This window comes from Pleurodeles waltl, chromosome 1_2, assembly GCF_031143425.1.
Source record: "Pleurodeles waltl isolate 20211129_DDA chromosome 1_2, aPleWal1.hap1.20221129, whole genome shotgun sequence".
Classification (NCBI taxonomy): domain Eukaryota; kingdom Metazoa; phylum Chordata; class Amphibia; order Caudata; family Salamandridae; genus Pleurodeles; species Pleurodeles waltl.
The window spans coordinates 929,873,563-929,894,230 of NC_090437.1; the positions used below are offsets into that span (position 1 = coordinate 929,873,563).

The window sequence follows — 20,668 nt, forward strand, 5'->3', positions numbered from 1 at the left end:
TGTGATAAATGTGTGATTTGACTGGTCTGATTATTGTGTCTACAGCTTAACGCCATGGCAAACCGAGCTGCAGGAAAAGGTTATGAAAATGAAGACAATTACTCCAACATCAAGTTTCAGTTCGTTGGCATAGAGAACATCCACGTCATGAGAAGCAGCCTACAAAAAATGTTAGAAGGTATACGTTTATGGTTTAGAATCCATATAAGATTGTGCTGCATGGTCGTAATCAAGTCGAGTAAATAACTGGTGTGCTGTAAGTGATGCTATCTGAAAGGGTTAGTGATTCATCAGGTTGATCTTGTATGCATGTCATCTTTAGTAAAGGAGCTGGGAGCTGTTCTCACGCTACCTTTAATGAATCTTTAGCCAACAAACTATTTAATCCCCCTACTTTTAATACAGCAATGAAGCCTTTCATATTATTTCAGGGGTGGATTGAGAGGGGCGGAGCTTGAAAAGCAGAGTTTGGCAGTCAACGTATGCAATTATTTAAGAAGAAAAAAAATCTGCTGCAAAGAAATGAGCAAAAAGAATATATGTGACAATAACTTTGTTCTACATTACCTAATTGGTCACAAAGAGGCTGCATCTTAAAATCACATCGTTAAAACACCCGCCGCAGAGATCGTGTGCCCAGAAATGTTGAGGGCATTATAATAGCGGTAAGATAACACTAAAGATGAACACAGTTCTGGGAGAGTTCTGTGTTTTGTCCAATTTTGACTCGCAAAGTAGCACAGAGCATTAATGTGCCTGCACATCGTGTAACATGCAGATTACAGATTGGTATTTTGTTTACAGAGGAAAGAAGGGGTACTGCTTTTGATACGTACATAATTTTGTTACTTCCAGTTCATAAGTTGCAAGCCTTCTTATATAGCAGTGATCTATTTATATGCATGAAGAAGCTGCCTGCAATCTGTAATTCGGGGTCTGTATTCTTATTCTTTTTTTTTCTCAACATGTTTTTCTAGGATTGCAAAGAAGGGTTGCTTCGGGAAGTAATCAAGTTATGATAGTATAAACAACCAGAATCACTGCATTACATTTTATATCTTGACTTTGTGTTGCTCCAGACCATTCACTCTTAACATATAATGTCTACAAGTATGGATGATATGTAATTCCTACATCACATAACCCTGATTCTCATATGTAATATTTTCTGTACATAGATGTACACATTTATATGATTTATTGTGCCTCTGTATGTGATGTAGAGTGCTCCAACACTCTTCACTGAGATTAGTTCTAAAATGAAATTCAATTAAAAAAATGAGTTCCCATTTAAATCAGTGTTTGTACAATTACTCATACAACCAGATAGATCTTACATTATTACAGTGAAAGCATATCCCATACAAAGGTAATGAAACACAGTTAAAAACCTCCCTCTAAGAGTAAGTATTTCTGAAGTAGTAACAAGCTGTGTGCCTTTGTTTCCCTCCATTGTATTGAAGTCTAGATGTTAGGCTTCAGATGGCTCCTTGCCAGGACGATACTTGGACAAAAAGAGGACTGATGGCCCCTCAGATCAGGCCTTTGTTTTGGGCCCAGCTGGAATCTAAAATCAGAGAGCCCTTTCCCTGTCCCTGCCTGCATATTGCTGCTGCAAACGGAATGCAGCCAGCATGTGGATGGTGCTGAATTGTGTCCTGGTGTTACAAAATGAAACCAGGACAAATTCAGCATGTTCCCCTAGGCTGGTAGGATCCCTGAGCTGTCCCAGAAATAGCTAGTAGAACCGGTACCTGGCAGGATCCCCCTACTTTCTATTATACACTAGTTGTTGCAAGCAGTGCTTAATTTGTAAATAAAAACAAAACGTGCCGGTGCCCAAAGCCCTCCTCTTAAACATGCGGTTCCTGCAATTAAATGTGGGATAACGGAATATTGAGATGGCGTAATCCTGAAGCCATCTCGAGCCGCTTCAATCCATTTACTGCCACTCACAGCCCCCTCAGCTCACTCTAGCAACTTTCTACTTTCTCCCTTTGTGACGCTTTTTCTTTTTTCCCTTCCCCTGTCTTTCCCATATGTGTCTTTTGCTCGTGCCAACTGCTTGAGGCAAAAGAATAAGCCCCGGCCCTCAAAAATAAATGCTGGTGCTCAGCACCGGAAACAGCAAGCACAAAAGCACTGTTGCATGTTTGGGTCAGTTCATTAGCAGAAGAACGGTGGTGAGTTAATTGTGTATTCTTTGGCCCCACAGTATTCTTCTTTGGTCCTATGTATTATATACTTGGACAGCGCACCTGCTAGAGGTACCCCAGAGGACTATGGCTACTTTACATAGGCACCATACTATTTGTAGTATGGTGCCTATGTAAGCATGTCATCTTACACACAATAATATATTGCCACTTATCTAAGCTTGCATTAGATCTTAATATGATTTGTAATTAGACATTTTTATGTGTTGTGTTTTTAGGTTTTGAAATGCTATAACAATGGGGTTTTAAAAGGTTTTTAATAAACTAAAATAATGTATTTAAAGAAAGCTATAATTCAATAAAATAGTATAGCAACTTCACCAAATTGCAAGTGAGTAAATGACAAGCCAAATATTGGTCAATAAAAAGAAATGAATGAACTGTTTTACCGGGTACTAACTATGCCGCCACTTGCTGTGCTACACCATGCTATTGTGAAACACATGCAGTGCTCCAATGAACTATTAATACATTTACAGTCAAAGTATCCTAATTGTCAGGCAAGATAGTTATAAAACCTTTTTTGCTAATACTGTCCTACATTTAAATAGTAACAGAAGTCCATCCATCATATACCTTATGAGACTACAACTATTTGTATATCTCTTAATCGGGAACTTTAATTGTGAAACACATGCAGTTCTCCAATGAACTATTAATACATTTACAGTCAAAATATCCTAATTGTCCGGCAAGATAGTTATAAAACCTTTTTTGCTAATGCTGTTCTACATTTAAATAGTAACAGAAGTCCATCCATCATATACCTTATGAGACTACAACTATTTGTATATCTCTTAATCTGGAACTTTAATTGCGAAACACATGCAGTGCTCCAATGAACTATTAATACATTTACAGTCAAAATATCCTAATTGTCAGGCAAGATAGTTATAAAACCTTTTTTGCTAATACTGTCCTACATTTAAATAGTAACAGAAGTCCATCCATCATATACCTTATGAGACTACAACTATTTGTATATCTCTTAATCTGGAACTTTAAGAAATCCCTTTCTCCATCATTCATTTCTCATACATATGTTCTCTCATAGGAATAAATGATTAGGGTATTCAGAGTCCATCATCCTCACAGACTATAATAAAAAAGGGGTACACAAATTCATCCAGTAGAAACAGTCACCTTCTTGTCATCCAAGTCACAGTTGGGGTTGTGTCTTTACGTGTATTTTGTAGACACTGTCCGAAGCCAACTCCCATCTTCTAGTAATTGAAATGTCCACAAGAATGGATTTTAAGAGGAGCTCTGCAACAGGTGTAGACATTAGTTCTTGATCAACTGAATACTACCTTGAATCCAATAGTCAAATAGTCATCCTAGAGTTCATCTCAGTCAGTCTAGACATTCCAGCCAGTTGACCTTCACCCCCACCACTGCACATGTGACACATACATTCCTCACACGGCTGCTCCTATAATTCAAATAGTTCACTGTAGAGTTGTTGGATGTGCATCCACAATTTCCATTTCTTATAGCTGTCACATTGTTGGTCGTTAGGGTAGAAACTGAGATGAGATGTCTGAATAGTTGCCAGACAGAGACAGAAGAGATGTTGAACAGAATGTTGGAGGTGAAAAAGGGGAGTCTTGATGAGATCCACCAAAGATGAAAACTGTTTTGAAAAGCAATGTTGAAATTGGACCATTCAGATAGTTGCCCAAAAAATGAATCCGTTCGGTGGATCTATGGAAGATCTGCAGCCTTTGACTGAGGCGTGGTAAATGCGACCAGGAAGTGTAACAGAATAGGCATGACGAAGAGGTTTTTTTTCTATGCATGCAATAGTTATGCCACTCGTAACATTTCAAGTCTCCACTCGCAAAGTCTAATTTGAAAGAGCAAGAGATCTGTCCAGATTACAGAAAATATTTTTGAGGCATCTTGGAAATTAATGCAGACAGAAATGTAAATTGTTATGTTTTGGGGGGGAGTTTTAGTTGTGTATGCAATGGTGCTCATGGGTGAAGAGTTTAAACCATGTTGGCCACAGGAGCTGCTAGAAACTCAAAGCAGTTCTTTGCACGGTGTTCAAAATGGTGTTGCCTAGGGCATGGTAACGATGGAGACTGATGCTTGGGACGGCTTAGGATAAGGGACATAAGGTGCTTTTGGTTATGGGAAGGTTCTTCAGGTGAGAGGTGATCTTATAATGTATGCAGTGGCCTTCATAGAGAAATAATTTGTTGGTGAAGATTAAACAGATCTCTTGAGAAGGTGTACATGGGGGGGTTTGCATGTGAGATTTAGAAATTGTTGAATAGTAGTAATTAATAATTTGGCACAGTCCATGTAGACTGTTTTAGGTGTCATTGTTTTTTAAAATAGTGTGAGTGTTTACTTTAAAGTAGTTATTCAGGGCTTATTTGTATTTGCATCTATTGACAGGACTTCTTGTGCATGGACAGGCTGTAATCAATTCACTTGTGAGCGGAGGGTCAGGTGTGGGTGATTTTCGTGGAGGTGACATCTTCAGAGCCTTTACTGAGCAGTCTTTGTTGAGAAAGGTGTTAGTCGAGGAAGTGCTGACAGGTGTTCTCAAGACAGATAGGCTTTAAAATCAAAGCTGCGGTTTGCTGTACTTTATTTTGTATGTGACTGAGTGGGGAGGGGATGGCCGCATTTAGAATTAATAGTTGGCCTATCCATGTAGATGGTATTGGGCAGACTGATTGCCATCCTCAAGTAAGACATCTTAATCCAGGCAGTGATCTTTGAGGTGGAAAAGCTGCAAGGATACAGAATAATTACAAAATTAGATTGCACATCGGCCTAAATACTGCAGCACTGCTGTTCGTATGTGCAGTATGTAACAAGTCTGCTACAACCCAGTTCCATGATAATCAGATTTCTCGACCTTAGAAGAATGCTGGTTTTTAGGTTCCTAAACACTCAAGATGTCGGCAGCAATCATTTAACTCAGTAAGCCAGCATAAATCCACAGGGACATAAAGAACACGGATTCTGGTAACTGATGGCCCCATTGATTAGAATATGATGCCATCTATATTTATATGTGAAAATAAGATTGGAAAAACTATCACATAGCTCAGAATTCTTTGGTGAGATCACAAATTCAAAGGTGGTTTTATGACCAAATATTTAGGGCTTAATGACTCATTTATATCTTGGCCGACATCCCGCCGTTCTGCCTTGGGGATGGAATATATACCTCCATCCCCATGACAGAGGGACTGCCCACCAAATTTATAAATGACTACCAAGCAGGTGTTCATTTATAAAGTATTCGCAGGAACCGCCATCACAGTGGCTCCTTTCAGCGCAGTCCGCTGTTTGGTATAAGGCTGTGTGATGATGTAACCCTGCACAAAAAGTATACTTTTTTTTTCTCAAAAAGAACGTTCCAAAACAGGATTTTCTTTTTGAAAATAAAGTATTGCTCCCCTTGCCATGAGAGCCATCTTACATGGTGGGGGGGAGCATTACTTAATTGTTTACTATCCTTCACCGCAAGGGTTTACCTGGCAGCACCAGACAGTAAAAAAAATGCAAACATATCCGTCCATTCTGGTTGGGCGAGCAGACATGTAGCCATTTCTACGACGACCCTTACTCCGTCGATGAAGTTTTGGCTATGGTGGTGAGAGGGTAGTCACAGACGTAACGCAATCAAAGGTCTGCTCTCATTTAAAGCGGGCAGGCAGACCTACATGTTGGTGATATACATACTTCCCTATGATGGTATAAAGTTCCGCCTACTTTTTAATTTTTTTTAGAAGGATTTGTAAATGTATTTACTTTTCCATTGAATAGCATGTGCTGTGCCGATGCATAAGGGAATATAGGCTGTGGTGTATCATTTATCGTCAAATTATATTAACTGCAGTTTCATAAATAGGTTATGTACTTAATTTCAGCCAGTGGCTGCTTTACAAAACAATAGTAGTACTTTTAACACAGGCGAGTATTCACTTTCTGTTTCATTCAGTTATTTCTCCTAGATCTCAAACCATTTGATAACAGCACATGCTTTATTTTGATAAATTATGTTCCGCTGTCATATGACAGAGAGTTGTCTTTGTTTTTCAGTTTGTGAGCTGAAATCTCCATCAATGGGTGACTTCCTGTGGGGACTTGAAAATTCAGGGTGGCTAAAGCATATCAAAGCCATTATGGATGCAGGCATCTTTCTTGCAAAGGTATTTATCTCCAGAATTTTTTAATCAATCGAACAGTTATAGTGACTTTAAAACAGAATGATGATCAGCAAATCAAGGAGCGCCAAGGTTACGCCATGCAACTCGAAGTTATAGTCACCTGCTCGCTTTTATCACCCACCACTCTTACAGAGGAACCCACCGACTTCAAGGTTAATTTGGTTCACTATAAACAATAGAGTCTGGGTGCATTACTTCTACTGATTGACTGATGCAGGCTGAATATTACGTCTTCCGCACCTTCCCATATCTTGCGATTTGTGCACGCGATTTAATCTTCCTGCACCACTTTTCCTTTCTCAAATTTGCTAGAACAATCTGTGTGTTTAAAATGCGCTGAATGTCACTCTGAAACTCTGTGTTGGTAATTGGACTTGCATATGTATTCTTTGCAGTGCTTTTTAGTACTGTGTAAGTACATCGTTGGGCTCAAAACAGTCCGGTCATGAACAGTGAGGACGTCATGACTGGACTTTAGTGACTAGCTTATTTGAGTGTGCAAGCATCATTAATCCTTCACGTTTTTGGTCACCCCTTGGCCTTTTGTAGTTGTGTACATTTTCCGTCATAATTCTTTGCATTGGTACACAAAGTATTTAGGGTCTGGAATTGCAGCTCATGCATTCACTCTTGTCTGCAGTCTCCTGGGTCCCTAGGAGATGCTGCATGAAGGGGACCGCCACACTGTGCCATGCCACCATCACCTCCTGCATTTACCGATGGTGGTGCTCTCCCTAATGGCACTGTACTGAGGGACTGCAGGTTCGTCTGCCTCTGAAGTGGCTGACGGCGATAGTCATATAGGAACTGGTGGCAAACTGGCATAAAGTGAACAGGAAATTAACACATTTCTGAAATTGCTTTTGACAAAACACCTTATGACTACAGCAACGCTGTGACAAGATAAATGTAGTGTTGCCCCACTTATGGTCGGCTAGCCTCCTATCTGTAACTCTAGATGCTACATTACTGGAGTTGAAGTGGAGAACAATTTATACTTGAGCATGTGTGGGCTTAGGATCTCTGTCCACTGCAACCATTTATTCATGGATTTTCACACAAAGAGCAATGCTGTGCAATGGGCAGATTTGCACAGTGTGCATTTAGTCTTAGGTTGTTGCACCATGGTGTAAGATATGGGCATGCCCCGCTTTGGCATAATGAGAATTTGAAGGCCTGGACAAAGGTAAAATTCCGAGTGGCTTTGTCAGTAACTGTGGACTCTGCCCAGGGTTGGAGATGCACTGCACTGAGGCGATATGCAGTTAACATTTTTCTGCAGTGTTAATTGACCTCCTCCCCTATTTTGGTTCTCTAGACTGGAGAACTTGAAATAGAAGAGTGGAATGAGGGATGGGCCTCTCCTCAGCCCATCTCTTCTCCTTTCCGTGTAGAGAAGAAGCAGGCAAATCCAAATTCAGCTGTCCCCTAGTAAGTATCTAGGTTAAGGCTATGCCAGTCACTACTGTACTGTATTGGGCTGTGTGTGGTTTGTATAACTGGTGCTGTAAAAGAATGACCTTAAGGTCTAGTGATTGTCCTGTCCTTCCACATAGCATTCCCATTTGCTGCAGCCTGCAGACCACTGCTAGCTTTCAGTGACATGGAGCACCGGTGCAGTTCATGATGCATGGAAGGAGGAGAAATAATAGTTTGTGTGCTTGCAGTCATCTTCTTTGTTTCTTTCAGCCTGTGTATGTGCGTGTTTGTCTCTGAACATATGCCCATCTCAGTACACCACTATGAATGTGTGGTTTCCTTTGTACACTTGTGCGTGCTTGTTTTTATTCCTTTGTGATTATGTAGCTGTATTATTTCCTGAGTATATGAGCATGCTTTACTTCAGATATTTTGCAGACTGGCCAGGATGTGCCTGTGTGTTTTTTTCAAATGCAAATTGAGGAACATGTAAGACATTGTTTAAGCAATACCCACAGTCCTTGCCAGGGTGAAAGACAAAAGTCTCTAAATTAACTTGTGCTTAACCCTGGGGTAACTTGTCACAAAAGCATCCAGACTTAATTCAGAGGAAATGTGTAAAGTATTATGCAGCACATAAACAATAAATAAAATGAAACACACAACACAAGAAAAATCCCAAGCCAAGAACAATAGATACAATTTTAATAAATAAAATAAGACAAAAGTTACAAAAATCCAGTCAGTAGAAAAAAAGATATCCAATTTAAAAGTTTTAAGTAGATATAGTGCCTAAAAGCACAAAGTGCCACTCGCTAGACCAGGGGAGAGTCACAAGTTCAGGCCGAACATAATGGAGCGAGGGTCAGATACATGGCTAGGTGAGTCCCACTAGAAAATTTACCTTCTAAAAGTCTGGTGTGAAGAGTTCCGTTCATGATGGAGGAGGCCATGAGGATTTGGGAGAGCATTGTGGGTGGTTGTCTCTCTAACATGAAGAGCAGGGCTGGCATCACTGACAGTCTTTGTTGTAGTGTGAAGATCAGTCAGGCTTTGCGGACGGTCATTGCTGGAGCTTTGCATTGGCAGTCACCACAGGCTGCCACTGCTGTAGCATGAAGTGCAGATACTAAGTTGCTGGTCACTTGTTCACTGGACCTTCCCATTTGTGGTCATCATGGCAGCAGCATCTCTGCACAAACGGGCCAATTAATGGTCACAAAGATCCCAGAACCTCATGATTTCTCATTTTCTTGAAAGGAAGTGCACTCTGATGCCAATCAAGGGTCTAGGGCTTGGAGAAGTACCTCTTGGGGATTAGGGACTCACTGTATCAGAAGCCAGCAGACTTCGGGCAGGTCCAATGCAGCAGGTCAGCTGGGCAGTTGCATGGAGGCCTCTGCAGTCTGTTGTGTTCTTGTAGCTCAGGACAGAAGGTCAACCAGCTGACCCGTGTAGTAACTTAGGTTAGCCTGGGTTGAAGGGACCAGCCCTAGTGATTCTTCTCAGAGAGCAGGGCAGGCATAAAAGAGCAGGACAGTCTTCTGGGGAATAAGGCAGGCCTCGGGCAGTAGTACAGTCATCTGGTAACAGCAGGGCAGTCCTCTGAAGAATAAAATGGTCCTTTTGTCATGTTCACAGGTGCTAGAGTGTACTAAAGAGTTGTTCTGAAGGGCCAGTATTTGTACAGCATACCAGCCTCTGAAGTAGGGGGGGCGCATCCTAGACTACTTCCAAATCTGGTTCTGTAAAGTTATTCCCTTCCCCTTCCAAGGCTCCACGAAGTCTTAGGTGATAGAAGACTAGTGTCAGGTTCCTTTATGTGTGCTGGAGGCAAGACCTTTGAAATGTAGGTGGGGCAGGGGACAGCTCCACCCCCATCCATCTTGGCAGGATGGCCAATCCTGCCTACACTCATTCCCCTTTGTCTCACTGTCTGGCAAGAATATACAAACCCCAACACCAGAGCTGTTCACAGTCATGTGACCCAGGACACTGGCAGAAGGCACTGATGGTTAGGTCAGGAAGAACACCAACTTTCTAAAAGTGGCATTTTCAGAATTGTGACTTACAATCCAACTTAACTATTAAAGAGAATTTTAAATTACAATTCATTTTAGTCTAGACATTGCATTCCTAGCTGCTACCAGTCAAAAGTTAGCACTTATTAAATGTAATCAGGGGACCCAATGATATCCAATGGAAGAGGTAGGCCTTACAGTAGTCAAGAACTAATTTAGGAGTTTTTCTCCACCAGGACACATGAAACTTGAAAACGTGTCTTACTTTTTAAATGCAGTGCACCTTGCCCTATGGGCATTTAGGGCCTAACTTAGAGGTGACTTACCTATATGAAAAAGGAAGGTTTAGATCGAGCAAAAGGTATATTTTGCCAGGTCGAATTAGAAGTTTTAAAGCTGCACTTCAGGCTTCAGAGGCAGGCCTGAGACATGTTTTATAAGTGCTTCTGAATTGGATTGCACAATAAGTGCTGCAGGCCTACTATTAGCATTTAATTTATAGGCCTTGGGTGCAAGCAGTACCACATACTAAGGATTTATGCATAATTAAATATGGCAATCAAGTGTAAGCCAATTGCACCATGTTTTAGGGAGAAATCACAAGCACTTTACCAGTGGTGAGCAGTGGTAAACTGCACAGAGTCCTAATGTCAACAAAACTGAAATTCAGAAACCAGGAGGGGTGAAGGCATAAAGGTTGAGGGTGACCCTATAGAGATGGCCAAGTCCAACAGACTATAATTACCTTACTGCAGAAACTCATATATCAGGACAATTTTGAAACAGGCTTTCACTTGAGGTGTTAGATGAGTGTCCTGCCATGTGTATTAAAGGGCAGAACTCAGACCCTCGACCTCTGCACAACTCTCCTACCATACTACACGGAAAAGGTGTTCTAGAAGCAAGAATTGCAGGTTATCTGGTACCTAAACTAAATTTAAAAAAAGTTGATGAGATTACCTGCATACATTTGACCATACATGGGCCCTTGTAGAACAATGGAGCAGGCACTCAACAAATACAAGAGGCTCCCAACATTGCAAAAGAATGAATGGTAAATTTTGAACAGGCACACTGACAGTAGAACATATGAGGGGCTTGCAAAGGGCTAAAATGGGGAAACAGTCTTTACTACGCTGCCGTAACAGTGCAGGAGTTACAACTCTTGCCTGAACCACGCATGTGCCTGAACCACGCAAATGGGTCTTTAAGGCACTATGCATATGCTAGGTTCAGGCACACAGCGGGAACAGCCGGGAGAGGAGCGCAGTGGCTGGGTCAGTGGGGCTGGGGTGGATGGAGCATTTTAGGACAGGTTGGGTAGGCTTTAGGATTTAGGGTGGGGCGGGGAGGGTCAAGGTAGTTTTTAGGACAAGGTGGAGAAGGTTTTAGAGTTCAGGGTGGGGGTTGGGGTAGTTTTTAGGACAGGGCGGAGTAGGTTTTAGGGTTCAGGGTGTGGGTGGGGGGTCAGGGTAGCTTTTAGTATACAAGAGTAGGTTTTAGGGTTCAGGGTGTGGGTGGGGTGGTTGAGGTCAATTTTAGGACAGGACAGGGCATGGTAAGGTTTAGGGTTCAGGGTGGGGGTGGAGTAGTTTTTAGGACAGGGTGGGGTAGGTTTTAGGGTTTCGGTTGAGTGGGTCAAGATAGTTTTTAGGACAGGGCGGGTTAGGTTTTAGGATTCAGGGCAGGGGTGTCGGTTGGGTGTAGTTTTTAGGACAGGGCGAGGTAGGTTTTAGGGTTCAGGCCGGGGGGAGGGGGGTCAGGTAGGTTTTAGGGATCAGTGTGGGGTGGGGGCTTGGGGTCGTTTTTAGGACTGGGCGGGGTAGGTTTTAGTGTTCAGGCGGGGGGGTCGGGGTAGTTTTTAGGATGGAGTAGGTTTTAGGGTTCAGGGTGGGGGCAGGGAGGCGGGGTAGTTCTAATGGCAGGGCAGAGTTACTTTTAGGGCTCAGAGTGTGGGGTGTAGGGCTCGGGCAGGGGGTGGAAGGGGCAGTTTTAAGGACTGGGGCAGAGTGGGTTGCAGAGTATGGCATCAGGTGTAACAGGGATGGGCGGGGGACAATTTACCATGCATGTTCCTTTACCAAACATGCTTTTATAACGACATTTGTATATAAAGGCATCTGTGGGAAAGCCTGCATGGTAAAGACGCGGTCGTTGTGAGCATGTTCTTAAGGCATGCGCAGTTCAGGCATGCGTGAATCCATCACACAACCGATAAAATGGCATCAGGTATTGCATAGGGACTGGCTAGCGTAAAATCTCTCATAGGAATTTCATAAAGTACCTCCCAAGGGCATGGTATGACAGGATTAAGTCTTGTGTAGGTACAGGATAAAGACTGTGTGAGTGTTAGACCCATAAAAAGTCTGGTACAGGAAGGAAGCCCTCACAGTGAGGAAGTAACCAAACGTAAGGGGTAAAGTAAAGAAACAATGATACCAGATGGCGAGATGGTGGTTGTTTGAATTTGTAGTCTCTAGAAAGATGGTTGTTGTCTTCACTTTTCGGTAGTTGATGGTGTGAAGGCAGTGCTAGGACCAACCGTCGAATTAGTTACTTTAAACCTGATTCAGAAAACACATCAAGGGTGCACACAGGGTGGAATCCAGTTATTAGGACAAAATTACATGTGATCTGATCAGGGATTAAAGAGCCCAAACTACTTGGTTGTAAGGACCGTTAATAATACATTTTTGCATGACCATGCTGTTTTGTCAGTTTTCCCCCGAAATTGGGCTATGACACATATCATCGTTCCCATGGCAGTGCACATATGTACCATTAATAAGATACGATCATTAGTGTGTGTCCTTTTCTTACTTGGGAAAGTGGCATGACACTCTATATTTTAACTAACTGAACAACGCTGAAACTATAATGACAATTTCTGACTTGAATACCCGCTTAATATGAATATATTCATATTGATACAAAATATGCATATTGTGACACTGCAGAAAGTGACACAGCACTGTGGATACTAACAATGCAGCGAAGTCTTTTCCTAACCGATTCATGTGGCTCTGGTGTGTATTTTTACATACTGTTGTAATATAAAAGGTGCCCTGGTAATTGAGTTACACACTGAGGCAGTGTGAATACTGGCATGATGCTGTGTGTTCGTATTAAAAACACAGTTGGCAGTGTGTGCTTACGACATTGGAGCCAAGGGAACATTGGTGCGACAATGTCAAAATGTGTCTGGCAGTGTCCCTTTAAAATACAGATTAAAGGCAGCACCCTCGTGGATCAACTCACCACTTCACTTCCTATAAAAGGCACAGGTGCTAGAAAACACATCTGTACCGTAGCTCTGTGGCATCTAGGGTTTCTGCCACAAACATGCACACTTCACCTCATATTGCTTGGTCGGTAGGTGAAAGAACACTACTTAGTATTATGCAAGAACATGGACTCTGTGGATGACATGCTGGCATATTTTGGAGAATGTGCAGAGAAAGCCAGACTCCCAGGAGACTGCACATGTGGGGTACTCCTGCTGAGGGATGCTTTACTTGACATTATGCAGCAACACCAACTCCTTCCATCATGAGCATCCCTAGATCATGATTTCACCCTGCAGCATTCCTGTAAACGCTCCCACTTCTGGAATCATCTGTTGATAGAAACACTTACCAGGCCATGCTTATACGAAATTCCCAGAGCCTCCAAGAACATGAGCTGCTACGTGGTCACATGATTCTCATTGTGCCAGGCGGTTGCTGAAGCAGTCGGGCGTTCTCGTGCCTCTGCTGCCCTCACCCCATAATTCTAACACAATGACCCAGGACTCACAGGGACCACCCTGTACCGTGTGCCTCTGTCTCCCTCTCCGCCTCAATTCCTTGCCTTCGAGCAGACAGCTGCTGCTGTAGCGTGAGTGCAGAGGGAACGGGGGGCAAGTCAAAAATCAGTGTGTGTGTCTTGGCATCCCTGGGAAGGGCTGCTCCAGAGCAGATTGCAGCCCTGCTGAGTGCCTCCTGTGCACCTGAAACTGGCATAGAGTTAGTTCCACTATGGTGACGTTGAGACAGGTGCTGGTGTTGATGATTTTGTGCATTTATACTTTTTACATCATTAACAAAGTGCAGAGTACCCAGAGAAGAATATCGTGGTGTCTGGAAGCAGCCTGTGGAATGACCTATTGGAACCTTTCACGTCCCAAACGGATGATGACTAATAGATACTAATGGCACAAAGTTTCTTGTACTATATTGCTAATGTCACCTGACCTTCAGCACAGATGTTATTGTACAGTGTACCGGGTCTTTACTCTCTTATTCTTATTGTGATATATGTCGACCCCACCTTCTCCTTCTTTTTCTTCTTCCCCCTTTCCTTCCACTATTATCTTTCAGTGTTATGTGCAGCTGATGACGCTTTGGGGTTCGGGGGAGATATCGATTTACGTTTGCTTTCTTTTCATACTGCATACAATTTTGTAAGCTTAGAACATGCTGTACAGCCATAAATACACTATATATTAATTTCTTTTTGTTCAAAAATGTCAATACTTTTTGTTTAAAAAAATAATAATGTGCAGAATGTAGTTTTACACTGAATGACACGTGCACACTAATATAGTACTGCTGCTTTTACAATGAGCTTTCTATGGTATGTAGAAGTGTGTTTTCTCGAGCCTTATTAACCGTGTCTCTGTTGGGCCTAGCAGCCATCTTTTTCAAAATGGATGTCACTTGTCACTGTTCATGCAATCCTAAAAATGTATCAATACTAATAAATCAATTGACAACAATACCTGTGCTAGCGCGCCTGGTCCTTAGTAAGTAAACTTACAAGGGGACGCGTATGGGTCGATGAACCTTTTGGATCGCATGGAGTATTCTAGTCATGCAGTGACCATTGAACCAATAATCAAAACAATAATCAAGATAACATTTTATAGAAGAACACCTTAAACCATCTACTCATAAATAACCACAACTCACAAAGGAGTTAACAATTGTTATTTCCCTATTGATTACAACTCTAAGTCATCTGTTAGTTCAATCTTTATTCAATCAACTTAATTTATTAACTTATTAATAGAAAACATCATCTCTTGGAGAAAACATATGCGACAATGCAATTTCCATAAGTTAAGAATATCAGCATTAATAGTGAAGTTCAGCAATTAAGTTAGTCAATCATTGTCACTGTCAACATCACCTTTAACGGCCTGCCTAACCAAGATTAGCATCAGCATGGGGGTCTTCATGCGAAAAACAATTTGGAGAAAACATCAATTTGGAAAAATCTACCTAAGTTAGAATTTCTATAATCAGCGCAGTTGGTACCTAGAAGAAAAGGTATAAAATCGTCAGTCACATTTCATAGCTACCTATCCAGGATGGATCAGCAACAAGTCAGTCTTCATCTTCAGGTCATCAGTTAATCAGCTATGGATCAGGCTCACAGATTAAGAGCCCAATTATCAGCACCTCGGACAGCGTCTCCTGACGTCATCAGTTCTCCTCCCGCAACTCTGAATTTTTACCCCTTGTTATGACTTTTTATTAGGGTCTCCCAGTCCATCCCCCGATTGCTAATTGGTCAGTCAGTCGGCAGATATGACTTTAACCTATAGTTATTTTTTACCAAATCTACTAATTTCAATATTATTACGTTCACAAGATGTAGATTAGTTCTTCATGCGATGCCCTCATCATCCGGCTCATAAGGTATCAAAATTGTTGCATATTCCTCTTCAGTCAGTGCCTCTATTGTTCAAGTCCTGGTAAAGTACATTTAGCCTGCTCTACACATAATTGTATCAAATTGTCTTCATCATCTCCTGTCCGCCGGTACATTGCAGAAAATTCTAGCTAAGTAACTTGAACATTGATTGGGTCAGGGTCATTGCGGGCTTCCAGTCCTTTGCAAAGCGTTTAGTATTTCAGCTTTTCGAGTGTGCAAGGCTCAGGGAAACTAGGGGCCAGATGTATCAAAAAAACAAATTGCATTTCTTAAATAGCGAATTTTAAGAAATCGCTATTTAAGAAATGCAAAATGGTATGTATGATTTTTGTGATTCGGTAATAACGATTTCTTAAAATTTGCAAATGCTATTACCGAATCGCAAATAGCGAATCCAACTCCATTTGCGCCTATGGGCCTGCTGCAAATGGTTTTGCACTTCCTAAATTGCGAATTCCAGTTAGGAATTCGCAATTTAGGAAATGCAAATCCCAGGGTGCTGGGGCCTAAGGCCCCCTCTGCTGCACCCCAAAAATATTTTTGCGGACGTGTGAAGCACACACATGCCTTAGGGGCATGTGTGCGCTACATGTCAATTTTAAAAATGCATTTAAAATGCATTTTTAAAATTTGCACATGGTTACCACCAAACTTTTGTTGATGGTAATTGCATTTCCTAAATGCCCAATTTGCATTTAGGAAATGCTTGATACATGTGCTTAAGAAATCGCAAATAAAGATTCCTTATTTGCGATTTCCTATTTAGAGAATCGCAATATGCGATTCTCTAAATGGGGTCGCAATTTTAAGGAATCGCTATTATAGCGATTCCTTAAAATTGCACTGCGAATGTCTTTCATACATTCTGAAAGGCATTTTTGCATTCACAAACGGACGAATTTTGCGATTCGCACCGTTTGCGAATGCAAAATCGCTTGATACATCTGGCCCTAGGTCCTTAGTCCAGCTAACTTAGCACTACAAATGAATGTAAAACATAGGTTGCACATCTCATTATGACATATTACATTTTTCTCATGTTTTCATTATTTCATACAGTTTCAGTCATTTTAGTACACATGGTAATCACACCACGAGGGCACATTTTCAAACGTACACATTATTTTCTTTATGATGAATTTCTCTACGCATTTTCTCATTAGTAATTACATATCATTCATATTTTTCTTAATTAGCATATCTGCTTCAACACCCATGCAAGCAAGTCTTTCCAGCACACCTAATCACAATGTTCATGTGGCATCTGGGGGTGCTCTATCACCTTCCTATACCGTCCCATGGATGTTGTACTAAGGATGTGTTGTGATCTAGATAAAAGTAGTGGTGAGACAAAAATCCTTTGCATGGCAATATAAAATGCTGCCCATTGCACTTTTGTTTCTGGATAAATCTGTATAGTTTCAGTCAACAGTCTTTCGGTTTCACTGGAGGCACTCTCATTTTACAGTTCTGAAATATCAGAGATGACTGATATCAAGGGGTAACTAAAAGTGCATCTATCTTGGAGAAGGGGAATACTGTCCCCTTTACTCAGGGTATGTGTGGACTGATAGTGATGGCGGTGTAATCTTTAGTGACATTACAGGTCTTTTAACCTGAACCCCCATAATGAGGCTGCCTAAAGTCAGTGCAGTCACAAGTATATAAGTGTCCTTTTCCTCTGTGATGCCTGGAATAAGCGTGAAAGCTGTATGTTGGGATTAACATGTGTGCCGAGACAGGTGAATGTTGGAGTTCACAAACCTTTAGATGTATAAGCTACTCAAGAATGTGGATGCCCTTGTGCAAGTCTACAAATGTCTATCTTTGATCCTGAAGCCATCACCTAATCTTCTTTCCCCTTTATGAAACCAGTAATCTCAGTGAATGGGCAAGATAACAAGCTAGACCCCTTTGATGTAGCTGCAGTTCCCCGGGCAGAGTGAAACTACCAGGCCCCTCTTCTGCTGGAGACATGCAAACCTTTATAAGTGGCCTTATATCTGGTACCATACCACATCCTACCTGAGTCAACACAGGGTGCTCTTGGGAGTTCAACAGAGCTGCATGATCTGGACAGGAGGTGATCATGTCCCTCTAGGATTAGTGGAGCCCCATGCCATTTGAAAGACTACCATGTTGGTCTGGCCTGGCCTGGCAAGGCCACCAGAACAAGATAAATATTGATCTCATCAACCAGTGCAGTGTTCAACATTTTTGTTGATAAAGAAAGGAAGTTTAGGTTACAGTACAGGAGTGTGACTGCTGCCTGCATTACAATTGCCCTCCATAGAGGTCCTAAGTCTGGAAAGTACTTGTAGAGATACTTTGCCAGACCTGTGTAAGAAAGATCTGATTGCTTAGACACTGGAGTGCCCTTTCTAACAGGAGTTACCTGCTTCACAGCACACGAAGGAATGGCTGGAATGGGACAGACTGAACCTAAGCCCACCCTAGCCAGTTGCCCAAGTAAAAGCAATACAGAACATTACATTTGGGGAGGTGCTCTGTTATTCATCTGCTGAGAAAGGAGAGTCTGCTTTATCCCTAACCTGCCCTGTGCCCACAGGGGTGCAAATACACATCCATCCAGACATTCCGTGAAGCCTCAAGGAACCTTAGCTCTGAATCCTGTGGTAGGGCTAGATGGGGTCTTATTGATTCAAAAACTGTTGGGATTGTGATCCTAGCCCTTATGTTTCTCAACATGGCAGGTTGAACCCTCAGTCAGGATTCCTAAGACATGTGAGAAGTTTAGTGTAGTGGGCTTTCGTGTCCACAGTGGGTGCCCCCAGTCTCTTGGTGCAAATCTTTAGAAACATCTCTACCACAACGAGTAGACCTTGAGATAGAGGTGTCCACTAGGCCTTCCAGCACCTAAATGGAAACAGAGGGTGATCTGCACTCGTAACCAGTCAGTGTACCTGCTTTGTAGTGCAGTGGCTCTAGATGACATTTTCAGTGCTTATGCCCAGGCACCTAAGACTGGACACACAGTAAAGTATACCCTTGATACTAAGGCAAGACTCTGAGAAGAAGAATTGACTTACCTGACGTTGTGGGCTCCTCTTTATTTTGCTGGTGGGCCCATTAGGCTTTTTGCAAAAAAAAATTAATGGCAGATGCACAGAGGTAAATTCCTGTGCACACTGCTCGGTAGTACCAAAACCAAATCATTGCATGCCAAAACAACAGAGCTATTAGTTTTGACATTTGAAGTGGCTTTGTAGTAACTCAGCAAAACCCTTTGAAGATCTCACTTCAGATTTGGCATGATTCATGCCACATCACTTTAGAGCAATACCATCAGTCTCCCAGAAAATGAAAAGGGCTGTAGGGACAAACGTTAAAGTCGGCTATTGCATCTCTTGCTTAGAAGCTATAAAGGTGTTTTGGTTCCTACCTAGGCGCTAAGTACTTCTGCTTTTTAATGGTAATCTTTGTTTCTAGTGTTGATCATGATACTTTCTTCAAAATAGTCCTTTTCTTTCTCACATTAAAAACTATGTGATCATTTCAATATTTATCTACATGTTGTGTTTAACCTCACTCTATCTGTTTGAGTGTGTCAGTCACTCAGACTCAATATTCTGTGGGAGTCCAGTACTAAATTGATTAGAGGTTCATCCAGTTGGATTGAGACAGTATTTTGGACCCAGTACATTAGTGGTGAATTGCATTAATTGTTACAGTTATTGCCCATTAACCCCTGAAGGTCCTAGTACTATAGTGTATATTTTCCTGTATGTTCCGGATGATGTGTAGAGGCAAATCTGTTGAAATGAGGCTGATCATGTGATGTTCTGCTCCATCTTTGAATTGTAGCAGAACAAATAACTCCAGTGAAGGGCACACATGGTACAGCACCACTGTAACACAATGGTGTTGTATGAGACGCTTGCTACAGCAATACATCAAGTAGCAGCAAGAGTGATGCAACTTTTCAACTGAGCTGGGTCCAACAGTTGCTGTTCCCACCCAGGCATTCATATTGAAGCTGCCACCATTGGAATCATCAAATAATGAAGACAAGTGGCTCAGCAGAAGGTGGTATGGTTGACAACTACTCATCAACGGGGAGGGGGTTGAATTCCAAAGATAGAAGCTGCACTCTAAAGTAGCTTCCTGGCCTAGAAGTCGGCAAGGCCTCTTATTTCTCCTTCTGGGACCAGATGGATGGATTGCAGAACCCTGAAACTTCTCTTCCAGCCCTGCAGCCAGTAAACACCCAGGCAGGACTTACCCGCCTGCAGGGTGGGGAGCACCTGGGGATGTTTCTGCCGGATTTCAGTGCTGCGCAAGGCCCACCTATGATGCCAGGCCTGTTGCTTTATGGGGACCCAGATGGGACCTGCTGTTGCTCCCTCCCTCCACCCCATTCAGGAAGGAGGGATTTGCATGGGGATTGGTGAGACAGTACCTCTTGCTGCCCAGCTTCAATCAGTGGCCCTTTGGCTGGCTGGACATCTAACAGACAAGGTAAGACTTCCTCAAGATGATATTCGCCTGGGCCACCTTAATTCATTCTCTGGTTATCGGCCAAGGGGACAACAGACACTCCTTTTTCGAATGCCATAAGAATGCCTGGGACGGGTGAGGGTTTCCCAGAGCTACCACCATATGACCCTACTCCTGTCTTGTCCCCCTGAGGGGACTTCACTGACATCACCATAGAGGGCTTGGATTTATACTCTTGGTTACCTCTTTAATAATGGGGTGCTGAGGTCCTTCCAGGACCTCATCAATCTCTATGACCTCTCCTGTGGAGCCTTTTTGACTTATGGGGTGCAACCCTACATCGATACTAGGGGACCCAGGGACCTAAGCCTACCCACTGTTGCACCTCCTGTACTTTGTAGGACCTGGCAGGCAGCTGGTGGCATGGTTGTATTTGGCCTTTGTGACGGACCCATTAAGAGCACTAATCAAACTGCGGGATACCTGAGAAGACTCACTGGGACAAGAGTTTCATGACGCAGAATGCCTTAAAGTCTTGGAATACCCAGTAAAGAGCCCAGTAAAGAAACCTCAACATTCCCGTTTTTGATAAGTCCAATTCTGTATCCTACACAGCACCTAAAAGACACCCCAGGGCTTACATCGGATCTACCTCTCTGTC

General features: G+C 42.3%; 1 protein-coding gene across 2 annotated transcripts in view; it reads left to right on the plus strand.

The window, feature by feature from the left end:
- MTMR7 (myotubularin related protein 7) overlaps window positions 1-20,668 on the plus strand; it is a 372,736-nt gene that overhangs the window by 142,582 nt on the left and 209,486 nt on the right. For both annotated transcript variants that reach the window (XM_069200518.1, XM_069200527.1), the window contains exons 7-8: window positions 46-178; window positions 6,285-6,394. In XM_069200518.1, the coding sequence (XP_069056619.1) occupies window positions 46-178; window positions 6,285-6,394 (243 nt within the window). The remainder of the gene's footprint in view (window positions 1-45; window positions 179-6,284; window positions 6,395-20,668) is intronic.